The sequence below is a fragment of the Anneissia japonica genome, unplaced genomic scaffold (assembly GCF_011630105.1).
Source record: "Anneissia japonica isolate Jap-2015-1 unplaced genomic scaffold, ASM1163010v1 scaffold287835_len3118868_cov185, whole genome shotgun sequence".
NCBI classification, from domain to species: Eukaryota; Metazoa; Echinodermata; class Crinoidea; order Comatulida; family Comatulidae; genus Anneissia; species Anneissia japonica.
Window position 1 is genome coordinate 920,318 of NW_022737223.1, and position 13,563 is coordinate 933,880.

The 13,563-nt window shown below is 34.0% G+C and overlaps 1 protein-coding gene across 3 annotated transcripts; it reads left to right on the top strand.

Moving 5' to 3' along the window:
* Window positions 1-4,531: 4,531 nt before the first annotated feature.
* On the top strand, window positions 4,532-13,563 carry LOC117117185 (gastrula zinc finger protein XlCGF57.1-like). 3 transcript variants are annotated; one of them, XM_033261406.1, is made up of 3 exons: window positions 4,532-4,722; window positions 6,180-6,290; window positions 11,329-13,563. In XM_033261406.1, the coding sequence occupies exons 2-3, from the start codon at window positions 6,230-6,232 to the stop codon at window positions 12,762-12,764; spliced, it is 1,497 nt and encodes a 498-aa protein (XP_033117297.1). In that variant the 5' UTR covers window positions 4,532-4,722; window positions 6,180-6,229; the 3' UTR covers window positions 12,765-13,563. The 3 variants fall into 3 exon arrangements, with proteins under 3 accessions (XP_033117297.1, XP_033117299.1, XP_033117298.1); XM_033261408.1 differs by lacking the exon at window positions 4,532-4,722 and adding an exon at window positions 4,998-5,021; XM_033261407.1 differs by lacking the exon at window positions 4,532-4,722 and adding an exon at window positions 5,274-5,407.

Below are 13,563 nucleotides of genomic sequence, written 5' to 3' on the forward strand. Positions count from 1 at the left end.
TAAGTCGTAAGCAGATAGCTTTTGTTCGCCGCACACGCTAGATATTTGGCGCAAGCGCCACAAATGACATAAAACGTTCGAAATTGCACCGCACACAAGAGCTATGTACGTACGCCAAATGCCACGAATGACAATTGGCGTAAGCAGATAGCTCTCGTGTGCGGCAGGCTTTAGCATTTCGATTGCGATTAACAGCCGCAGTATGGAACGCCAAGTACGCACTGTGGTTTATTTGGGTTCTGTATTTTTAAAGAGCTTTTTTGTGTGTGTTTTGGTATGAATTGTATTTATTTTGTCTTTTTTACGATGTTTGACGATAGTATAGTATCAGTATGATTATTATTTAAGTTTCACGATTGTTATTGTTTCAGAAATTTCAATTAGTTTAAATATAATTTTACAATATGTGTTATTCAAAAACAATGGTTTTTTTTTCTTGCAATTCACAGTAGTGAAAAGTCAAGTGTACAAGACAGTACGAATTATATTATCAATTTCTAAATGATCCTTAATAAAGGCTTGTGTATTTTGATGCGGTATTTTCATTGCTAAATCAAATATATCTGAATTTCACATGTTTTTTTCGCGGCTAGTTAATTTGTCAACAAAAAAAAACATTCTGAAAAGAAAAAAAAAATCTTTTCAGAACTATCTACGTTGTACCGCCAGCATTACTTAACATGTAAACCTTCAAACAATATTTCATCATTATCATCTTTATGTTGTTTACAAAGACAACAGCATATCATCCTAATCCAAATCGCAAATATGGATCCATCGGGGCCGGATCCAGAGATGTCAAAAAGGGGGTGGGGGTGGCGGTCATCCCCGTCCTCCATTTTGGAAAGTTAAAAAAATGGCCCGAAGAAATTGTGGGTGGATTGTTGTATTGTTCCTATTGTAATCCAAGAATGGTGGCTTGGGTGGATGGTTTCTCTTATTGTATTGTTATCACGTGGCTTGGGTGGATAATTTCACTGTTCCCTGGGTGGATGGTGTCTCTTATTGCATTGTTATCACGTGGCTTGGGTGGATGGTGTCTTTTATTGTATTGTTCCTATCATTGTAATCCAAGAATGGTGGCTTGGGTGGATAGTAAGCAATTAGTAGAGCTCCGCATAGTACACTATAGGAAAATTATTATACGAAGGTTAGATTTAATGCTTGAAAAAAATTCCTGAGGGCTCGCAAGGCCTGAAGGAAATTGTTAATGCATTAAATCTAACTTAAGTTACTAATAAGTCAATCACCGTCTTTTAATTTTAGTTTTTGATAACTAGTGTAGCAGTAATCGGTTGCTATAGTGATATGAGCAGTATACTGCGTGCGTATTACATTTAGCTGTGCGGATATATGCAAAGATACTAGAAACACAAGATAGAGTTCTCCACACAAAAAAAAGTGTTCCAAAGAAATGCATGGTGGGAATACAAACAATGGGACGCCCCTTACGACTGGATCTAAAAAAAACTTCAACCAAACTTTCGTTACCAAGTCGTCGCGTATTTTATTGTCAGTTCTCAAAAATTGTACAATTAGTACAATTGCACCCAGACAGTGACAACGGTGAATACATAATTCCTTGGCGGAGGTAGAAATCGTTGCTATTATCCAAATAATACACACAATTAAGCCTATGGATCAGTATAGAAAACAACAATATAGCGCAAAATCGTATGGCCGAACGCACTCTAGTGATAAAGTTTTCCTCCATTTGTGGAAAAAGAAGGGCGCCGTGTGCGTCTGGATATACTTAGCAACAGAAGGGCGCCCTGTACGTCGGGCACGAAGTATAGAAAATTTGCATGGTTGAAAAGAAGGGCACCGCCTACGTCGGGTACGATTTCTGCCTCATTTTTACTATGCGAGTGCTCTATCTTGTGCTTCTAGTATCTTTGATATATGCTGATCTCTGTGCTCCTGAGTAGGCCCTACGTACGCGTTAACTACACACATATTTTATTTACTTTGTGAATATACGCCTTTAGATCGGCGGCGCTCAAGGGTGGTGCGTTCAACTTAAATACAATACAATGAATCACTTAATTACAGTACAATAAATACAAATAAAACAAAATTGACAGACTTAAAATTAACTAAAATTAAACTAAGAAATAGGGAAGTGAACAATAAAACAGTGCAATAATATATAAAAAACATTTGTGTTACACATACACAAATATATCCCTCCCTTCTCGATCAATTAATCCTTTTTTTTTTCAAATTTGACCCATACAGACCAGAATAAAACAAACAATTTCATACAAAAAAATGCATAGATGCAGTGAAACAAGGTAAACAATTCAGAAACAAAGCAACATAATAAATTTGAATTAAACTAAGATAGATTTGATTCAGTTATACCCCCACATACCCACCCCTCCCAACTCCCTTCCAGATATAAATTACAATTTCATGCATTGTAGTACAGTATAACAAATATAAGGTATGAAATAAATAAATAGACAGTACTGTACCAAATAAAGTTAGAAAAAATGTTAACAAAATGAAGCAACTAAAATCAATAAATAATACTACTAATCAATATTCAAAATAAACAATACAAGAAGTAATAACATATTTATATTAAACTGATGCAGACTTAATTTCTGAACGTTTGAACCATGCCATCTTGGCGTAATTCTTACAAAACTTGTCAAAGGCTCCAAGATCATCTTCACTAAGTAATGTATTTTCACCTCCCAGAACGAAATTGATTTTTTTTTATCAAGGTCTGATGATTGAAATAACTACCAGATATTACAGTTATTTGATAATTCCAGGTATTTTTTTAGATCATTAAATTCTTTAAATCGTATATTATCAAACACACTACAACTGAAAAGAAAATGTTTAACATCTTCAACATCACCATTATTACACAATGTGCATAACCCTGTGGTTTCAGCTGACCACTTACTTGTTTTTCTATCCAACTGCAATGTGTTTGATCGCAATTTGAATTTCAAACTAGCCCCTTTAAAATCTGACATATCAAGAAGATACCAATCCAAGCATGGGGAACTTTTGAGCTTGGCATAATCAACCAATGAAGATTTACTATGAAGGTTTTCTAGCCATTGTCTTTTTGATAGATCAGATATATCTTTCAAAACATTAGTAAGTTGATGAAAATTTAAGGGTGCTTGGTGGTTAGTGCCAAAATAGTCCAGGACATTCTCAAAGAAATGCTGCTGATCACATTTTTCAAGAATATTCTCGGAACCAGTTAAACATTTAAATCTGAATTCTTCGAAAGTTACAATTAAAGCTCAACATAGTATTTAATAATAATTTTGGCCAACGAGTTAAATCCATGTCAATAACTCTATATAAAATTTTAATTCTACTCAAGTTATGCATTGTAGATAATGGTGACAACCCCAGTTAGCCATAAAGGGCTGCCTGTGGTGTACAGCATGGGGCCTTAAGGATATATCTGACCATTTGCATTTGTAGGTGCTCAAACTTATCATTATCATTTGAGGTATTACACTAAGTTGCACAAGCATAGTTAATAGATGGTAGAGCAATAGTCTTCCATAAAACGTTACCATAATAAACGCGATTGAAATCGTCAAAATTGTCAATGATTGCCTTAATATATGCAATTAGGCGATTTCCTTTTTTTAATGACATATTCATAATGAGTATGTTCACTCAGGTTACATGATAGATAGGTTCCAAGATATTTGTAATTATCTACCTCTCAAATGTACTCATCACCAGCGACGTCCAACATTTTTGACAAATCAAACGCGACATATGAAAGAGGTTCAGTTGGGAAGTACTGATCTAAAGAAGGAAGCAAATAAGCAAAGAAATGGAGCAGCTTTATCTTTATACAGTATTACCTTCCTAATAAACCATTCATTGGTAGCCACGTTCTACTCAAAAATTAATTACACGAATACAATCATCAACGTCTAAAAAACGAATTGGATAATTAAAAAGAACACAAAATATCGTCTGATGTAGGAGAAATTTTCAGTTTGGTCTGCCAAATCCATCCATCTTCGGCGTCTGAAATGAAAGAGCGGCACTAAATGTTGTCTTTAGATTTCTCTGTTTATATGGAAATTAAGAAATAATTCATTAATTATTATAGAGTGGATGTACAGTTATTGTATACTGTTATATTGAAGTCTGTAACAGTTTTAACCGACTTTCTATTAAAATATTACTAACAAAATCTTTTATGTGCATTTTTATGTTTATAACAAAATTTATTATAGAAAAAATAGCATCGACACCAATATTTATTTTATAGTGGTCTTAAATTTGAGGAAACTTATCAGGTGGGTCCACCAAACCCATAGTCTTTAACTAAGGGAGATTTTAATTGTAGTGGTCTTTAATTGGAGTGAGACCTGTAATCAGTCGGTGACTGACTTCCTGTACCGTAACCTGGTTGATTATGGTACACACTTCATTAATTCTAATTGGGCATTAATCATTAATTCTGATTGGGCATTATTCGTTAATTCTGATTGGACACTCCTTGTTTAAAATCTGTTCGATACATAGCCTAACAGAAGTAACAAAGAGACCAAACTCAAGACCAGTTTATTTTTTATGAGACAAGAAAAAGAACAAGCAGTAAACATTCTTGAATAATATTTTAAGTACAATATGTTATCAAGGAGGTATATTGATATTATGTATCAGTGGTGTGCCTAATGGGTTTGAAGTTTATGGGGCTCTAGTAGGCAGCATATTAAGGTAATGTGTGTGTATTTTTGTTGTCGAGAAATTTGAGTGGGTGGGATGCTGAGGCGTGAGGCCCTCACGGACCCGATACCACTGACCAGCAAAGAAAATTAAAGTAACATATTGGGCCAGAATTTATGTTTTCAGGATGTCCAGGTCGTTGTTGTTGTATATTACTCCCTGGTAAAACACTAGCAGCTGGAGTCCGTATAGAAAAGAAATCCCCATTCCTACGGCTTGGAAATTTTGTATAGCACTGGAAATTTTCATTAAGAAAGGTTTATGGGAAATATATTTTTGTTTTTAATACCGTAAGTAAATTTATGGATACTGTATCAGGTTAATAAGAACTTGGCTAAATAATTATCATCTTCATTCTTGTTCAAAATTTGATCGGAATGATGACGTCATTACGACAAATTCCAAGATGGCGTTCATTTTCATTGTTATCAAAGTACAAATGCAGACTTCAAACACTGTTATAGGCCTACACACAGCATTAACATAAAACATAGGCCTATACAGGCCTACTGTACTATCTACTTGTCGCCAATCGAATGTAGTAAGATGGATAACAAAGTTATTAGGCCCTTGGGTAAGCAGTAATAATAAATATTTAAATAGCGCCAATTCAAAAAAAATATTAAAACAAAGACGCTAGGTGAGGAGATAAAGCAAGTAAACGTTCCAGTAATAGGTAAGTTTTAATTTTTTTTTTTTTTTTTTTTAAGAAAGCAAATTAGACGAATCGCGAACAGAAAGCGGCAAGGAATTCCATATGAAGGGGGTTTGGAAAAGAAAAAGCACGTTGACCATAAGTTTTTTAATTGCAATGTATTTACGAGTTTGGTAGATAGCTTTTTCAGTTCCATTGGGTTTATTGTGGTAATTCATTAATTATATATGTTACTTTATTCCTGTATGTACCTTTATAATATTGTTTTGAAATTACATTTGTACTCTTATAACAATAAAATTATTTTTACATAAAGATGTAGACCTACTTTCCGCCACTATGACGCCATCTTTGAATTTGTCGTGATGACGTCATCATTTCGATCCAATACATAACTATTTAGCCATGTTTTGTTACATTTAATATATATGTAAAAGTGACTAAAGCATTTATTTCCCCCGATTATAATCTTAATTGGTCCAAAATAGGGTATTTTGGACCAATAAAAAGAATTGCCCAAGGCCTACGGATTGAGATTATATTTTTCAAAGACACTAGGGTACACTGATTCAGCAAAAACAATAAATTTCCTGTATTTTTCCCCACTAAACTTCATTTCAGCAGTTTTACCATGGACCTATTAATTATTAGGTCCATGATTTTACAAGCAGGCTATTAATGGTTAGAAATACACAGCACATATTTCCCAATTAGCAACTCAGGTGTTACTGTACATCGTAACAAAAATTATTCCCGGTGAAAAGAATTTAATCTATTATTTTCTTCCTTTCAGAACTTTATCTCAAAGATTTAAATTAAATGTGAGAAAATATTAGCTACAGTATGTCGGAACAAAAAGTCAATTTGCATGAGGCACTGAATCATGGAATTAAAGTTGAACCAGGTTAGTTCTATTTTCAGCATAACCAATGGACAAGATGAAAATGTTTTTTATGCTCAGATTTCTTTTAGTGACATTTTTAATATGCGCCGTATGTGTATATAGCAATTATGAAGTCAATGTTGATGTGTGGCACTGTGTGAAACTGGTAGCCGATCATTTCGGTCACGCTTCGTTTCGTTCATTTCTAACATATATGGAGCGCCAAAGGAGTTGCGAAAGCGCATCGGGGTTATTTACTAGGCCTAGTTATTTTCGTTTTGTTGTGTTATCATTAACAACATATTATTTATCAAAATCAAACTTTTTATCATATTGTTTGTGTTTTCATTAACATACTTTACTATTTATGGCATTTTTATATACTATATTTTGCTTGTAGGCCTACATAAAATATATATTCAGTTTACAAAATATGCCAATATTAAGTTCGTCAATCGGTTTATCTATTTGTATTATAATATATATATATATAATATATATATATTTGTATTTTCATTAGCTTTATTGATACATATATATATTATATGTATATACATTTTTTGAATGATTGATTGAGTCATTCATTCATTCATGTTATAACTTACAATGATATAGGAATACAGCGTATTAGATTTTGCCCTTTCGCAACTCTATTGGCGCTCCATGTTAGAAATGAACCGCGACCGAAACGAAGCGCGACCGAAATTATCTGTATTCCCGAGAATCAGTGGCTTCTAATTAACGAAGCTCCAGTGGCCAAATTTTTGGCGTCATCTGATTAGACAACAGAAGGTCCCAATTGGCGGATCTGAGAGGTCAGTGGTCATGACCCCTTGGAGAATTTCTTGTTTCTCGCCATCTAAGAATTTTCTTGAGGAGGACCCTGGACCCTCCTTTCTTTTCGGTTTTTTTAGGGAAAAATTTGGGCCCCTAAATTTTAACCCAGATTTTTTTCCGTATGAAAAATGTGCATGAAACTCCACTCGGCCCTCATCCCTCCCCCCTCCCCACTTGATCCGCACCTGTAAATACCTAAACCTAAAAAAAATTATACAGGCATGAGTTTGGGTTGGTCATGTACTAAGAGAATGTGATCACTCGTTTTAGAAGGCGCTTCAGGGGAAAGTACAAAGAGGAAGGAAAAGACCGGCTTTTATTTATCAAATGAAACAGGGTGACAGTTATGTTATTGAAAGAAAAGCTGAGAATAGGCAGCTCTAAAATACTGGGTGCCATGGACCTGCCAAGAAGACAGAGCACCAATGTATTAGGCTTAGGCCTATGAATTATAGGCCTAGTAAATATCATTGTATGCCGAAATATTACTGTATTATTTAATTGTTGTTTATTATTATTATTATTATGATTATTCTTATTATTATTATTACTATTATTATTATTATTATTATTATTACTAATACTACTACTACTACTCTACTACAGGCCCGTAGCAAGGGGGTTTTTTTTTATGGTTCGGGCAAACCCCCCTTTTCTAGCGAACCCCCTCGAATTTCGCCCTACCCAGCATTAACAATCAAAATTTAGCACCTAATTCATTATTTGGTCATACGTCTTTAAATTGTAGCAATTGATACAAACCTACATTCATAGAATATCTCACATAAGGATGGAAAACATCGATAAAAACCCGGCTGCCATCTCAACTTTCACTGGCCTTTGGCTGAATGTTTGTAAGAAATGTACCAACCGGTACCGAAACCGGTCTCCGTCTACCTAGAGTAAATGGTGCCACCAAACGAAGCTAAAGTTTTGCGACTTAATCAACCAATGCAGATAAAGTTTTGGGACTTAATCACCTGATTGTGGATTGTGTGGTTAGTAAATTCCATAGCCACACTGTCCATAGTGCACACTAAACTATGTGCTGATGGATCATTTTTGGGAAATTGACTCTCCTTTTTTCCCATCCCAAACAAAATATTACTAATAAATCAACATGGTCCATCTCAGTCATCATAGCCAGTCACAAAATTAGGCTAGGAAGTTTGTTTTCAACAGCAGACACACACAACAGAACAGAGCGCGTCAGTCGGAGTTGGTTAATTTTTAGTGATAAAGAATCATAACGTAGAATATAGACTTTTTTTCGTCCGTCCGCTGTTGCAAAGAAGAAAACGACAGATAGTCCTTTAAGGTGGGTTATTGATTATAAAATCAATTAGTTTAGCCAAGATGTTGACTAGCTTGGTTCGCTCCTTGTTCATTTAGAGACAGAATTATACCCCGACGACAACAAACTAGTGTTTAGGCCTAGGCCTAAGTATAGTAGGACGTACTACTATAGGCCTAGGCTTTTGTTGTAAAAGTTAAAGTGCATGTACAGGATGCGCCATAGGCCTATATTTAAAGAAAATACGTTTTGTTTATTATTATTGGTTGGCCTGAGACCTAGGCAGGCATGCCAGCTTTACCGTCGAAAATCCTTAGATTCGACGATGACGTCAGTGCACGTTTACAAACGCCATTGATTGGAATAAAAATAGACGCGCTGAATTTCGTTGTTTTTTTTTTTTTATGAAAGATAGAATTTATCTATATAAAAACAAGATTAATATTGTATAAATTGTATTTTTAAGGATTCATATATAATTCATATTTCATTTGGTAGACAATAAATATTCAGTAAGATATACTAAATACGATTATTAATTCTGAAATGTGCATAAAATCTCAGCTATTATTAACAGTATGTATTATGTTAAAGTCTTAAAATAATACAAATAATTGTAATTAAAGTTTAGGTTTAACTGCTTTCATAACATTATATAGACCCATTAAACACAAAAAACTGCTCTGGCTTCGTGGCCCTTAGGCAGGCCCTGGATCCAACGCCCAGAGAACCCCCCATTGAAATGACCTGGCTACGGGCCTGTACTACTACTACTACTCAGCTAACAATAACAATGACGTACTAAATACTACTATTAATAATTATTGTTGTTATTATTATTATTGTTATTATTATTGTTGTTATTGTTATTATTATTATTATTATTTTTATTATTATTATTATTATTTATTTAATATTAATTACATTACAAGGCTAGGCCAAGTTCGATAATGCCAAATGCTAGGACCCTAAATAATGGGCCTATAGGGAGGGAGCGCTAGACCTACCAGTAACTTAGCCTGTAGTTAGGCCTGCTAGGTTTACGTCTTTACTGGTACTACACTTTATAGAAGGGGGTACTAGCTGCTGTTTTAAATATTATTATGCTAACATTTGATAACATACAAGAAGCCCACAGTTAGTTACACCATGGAGTTAATATAGTGACCACTATAACAACTCCCTGGTTACACACGTACTGTACATCCCCATAAATCGTAAGATTTCATAGGCCTACCGTAGGTAAACATAGAAAGAACAATAGTAATACTCGAACATCACGACATTGCGAAATGCCTGCTCTCTCTTGTTCCTAATAATAAACTTAATAATTATCTTATCAAACTCGAGTCGAGTCAATACGAGACGGCCCGAGTGGAGTTTCATGCAAATGTTTGGTATGGGAAAAAATCGCGCCCGGGTTTAAAAGTCCAGTTTGTAAATATTGTGCTTGATAATTCTCAATCACATCAAAATAAAATAACTCCAAATAAAGAGACAGAGGCCATGATTTGATGTTTCGAACTTTAATATCAATGTTATGTAGTAGGTGTCAGGAAAAATTTGGTCCGGGGTCAAAATCGGTCCGCCAGACCGATTTTGGCTTTAAAATTACCTGCCAAATGCAGCCACAAAAATCAATATGTTATTTTCACTCTTTGCGCCCTTTAATAGCTATTATAGTAGAGATCAGTGTTCGCACCCAGTTAAAACTCCTTGGTGTAAAAGTTAGAAAAGACGTTAAACGATATGATAATCGTGTTGGTCCGCTTTAGTTAATTTTTTACCTTGTTTTGTCTTGGTTGTGTGCTTGCTTATAGCTGGTTTTCCACTAGGCGAATTTATTCGCGGGAATCGAAAGCGTCGGTTCATGCGCATTCACATTTCTATCGAAGCGAAAAAATGCACAACCAATCAGAGCTCATGAAGCAAACCGACGCTCTGATTCGCGCGAATAAATTCGCCTTGTGGAAAACAGGCTTAACGACGCGACGAAATACATAAGTAATCATTTCAAAGAAATTATTAACCCCTTTATTTTCATGTAATGGAACAACTATTGTATGACCTATTACCCCACACAATATGTAATATGGAATATTTAAAGCTAATAAATAAGTCTTGTATTTCATTAGGCCCAAATCTAGCCAAGCACGGCCGCCGAAAAGGATGCATGCTGTGTGCCTAGGAAATGCATTATCATGAGTGCTTGATAAAACACGTCTACAAAAGCTTAATACGAATCATTCTGTCACTGCAAAAGATCTTTTCAAGTGTGGGGGAAGCATGTAAATTGCTTCCCTCCACTCCACGGGAGAAACAATCATACCCCACGGGCAGCAGTACGCGTTACCAGCGGCCAGGCCCACGGACCAATTTTATCCAAGGGGGTCCGATTTTAGCGGCTAAAATCGACCCGGTGGGACCAAAAGTAGTCCGGCGGACCGACTCTTGGCGGCCAAAATCTGTCCGCCGGACCTTTTTTGACCCGGAACAATTTTGGCGTGACAGGCCCCTAGAATTAGACTAAAACTTTTCACATAAGCGCAGACTGGGGAGAAGATTGTCATAGTTTGTTTTTAGTTATAACATGAAAAAGTTGCAGTGTACAGAACATTTTTTTTTGTAAGACCTTAAATAGCATATTTTCCTAATACATAACGTTTTGTTAACTGTTGATTGGTCTATTCATTTCATTATCTTTGTTTATTCATTTTATTTTCTTGAAATATGATTCTTTAATAATAATAATAATAATAATAACAATAACTATAATAATAATAATAATAATAATTAATAATAATAATAATAATAATAATAATAATAATAATAAATAATAAATAATAATAATAAATAATAAATAATAAATAATAAATAATAATAATAATAATAATAAATTCCAAAGCAACATTGTTTTTTATCTTCTAGGCCAATGCTCTGTTTTTGATATTAACCATGAAGAAAGTTTTCTAAATTTTTTTCCAACAATTTCATCAATGTTAAACCCTGTGAGGTCACAAAAAGAAATTGAAGGTAATGATAAATGTATGAAATATGAGGATAACTGCAGAAATGTATTCAGTATAGAACAACATAAATTTGATAGTTTAAAGGAACACTTAAAAATAAACAATGAACATTTGGAATATAAATGTGAACATTTTAGAGAAACCCATTTAGGAATTAAAATAGAGGAAGCGCAATCTCAATGTCAATATTGTGCAAAGGAATTTGATGGCAGATGTAAATTAGAAAAACATTTGAGAATACAAACAGGGAAGATGTCCAATGAATGTTGGAATTTGAACACACACTCATGGAAACTTACAGAAAGGACAGCATATGAATGTGAACATTGTGGAATGAAGATCAATCAAGGCAAGATTTTGAAGATACAATTAACAAAACATAAAGGACAAGTAGCATATGAATGTGAACAATGTGGACAAACATTTACGCACCAGAACAGTTGGAAAACACACTTAAGGACACATACTGGAGAGAAGCCATATGAATGTGAATATTGTGGTAGAAGATTTAGACAAACTGTCAAATTTAATACTCATTTAAGGATACACACTGGAGAAAGACCATTTGAATGTGAATATTGTGGAAAGAGATTTAATGAAAATAGCAATTTGAAATCTCATTTAAGCATACATAAAGGAAAAAGACCGTACGAATGCGGACATTGTGGAGAGAAGTGTATTACCAGTGGCACTTTGAAAGCACATATAATGATACACACAGGAGAAACACCATTTGAATGTGAACATTGTGGAAAGAAATTTAGACTTAACAGAAGTTTTAGACGACATTTAAAGATGCACACAGGTGAGAAACGTCATGCATGTGAACATTGTGGAAAGAAGTTTATTCGACGGGACGAGTTGAAAAGTCACTTAAGGATGCACACAGGAGAAAGACCATTTGAATGTGAAAAATGTGAAAAGAAATTTACGCACAAGAACAATTGGAGAACACACTTAAGGACACATACTGGAGAGAAGCCATTCGAATGTGAATATTGTGGAAAGAAATTTGCAGCCAGTAGTAGTATGAAACATCATGTAACCAGACATACAGACGTTTCTAGTGAATGTAAACAGTGTGGAAAGACATTTTTATTTAAACAGTCTTATTTAAGGCACATGAAGATACATGCAGGTGACGTACCGTATGAATGTGAACATTGTGGAAAGAAGTTTCTTTATAAAACTGCCTTGCAAACACATTTAAGAGTACACACTGGTGAGACTCCATATGAATGTAAACCATGTGGACAGAGGTTTAAATACAATCACGGCTTGAAAAGACATTTGAATTGTGGCACACATAAAAAAATAGCAATTTCCTGTATCTGAAACTGGGTTGTACCCCCTTCTTGAAAGAAAGTAGACTCAGTTTGATTTTGGTTGTACATGTATAACCATAGAAAACATGCTGATTAATTTTGTTGTATGAGAAACCAATGTTGGAAGAGACTTCATATTGAAAAGAGTAGAAAGGAATAATAATATTCAAAGTAAAATTACCTAGTCATATATAAAATACATGTACGAGCTGAGAATGATTATTATTATTGTTGGAAGTGACTTCGGTTGTCTACCCCACAAAATATGCTGAATAGCGATGTTAAGAGAAACCTATATTGAAAAAAAAGATAGAAAGTAATAATAAACAATGCAGAATGCCCTGTAGTCAAATATTACGTATCTGACATTTACCAGCTCAGCTTTTGAGATGTGCTAAAACTATATTTTGGTATTATTAATTTGTTTTGTATTTCCATACCATGTTTTTGAAATCTGTTCTTTTTAGTAAAATTCACACCTGTGTACACGTGTTTTTTTTATTATTATTAATCATTGGGTTCATTAAAATGGGATTTTTAATGAGTAAGTAAATGAAAGATAAAGGTAAAATTTAATACACAAGATATTCCTTTATGAATAATAATGGTACAATTATTTCTCCCATGTGAAATGTAATACAATGCACAACTGTCAATTTTGAGGAAGTTACATGTTTAGGAATGTTAAATGTTTTCAATATTTGTTATTGTTTTAAATTTGATTCCTTCATATATTTTTTTCTATTATTTTGTTTTAATCCACACTAATTAAATACATTGTTGAAATAAAAGTTATTTTGAAATGGAAA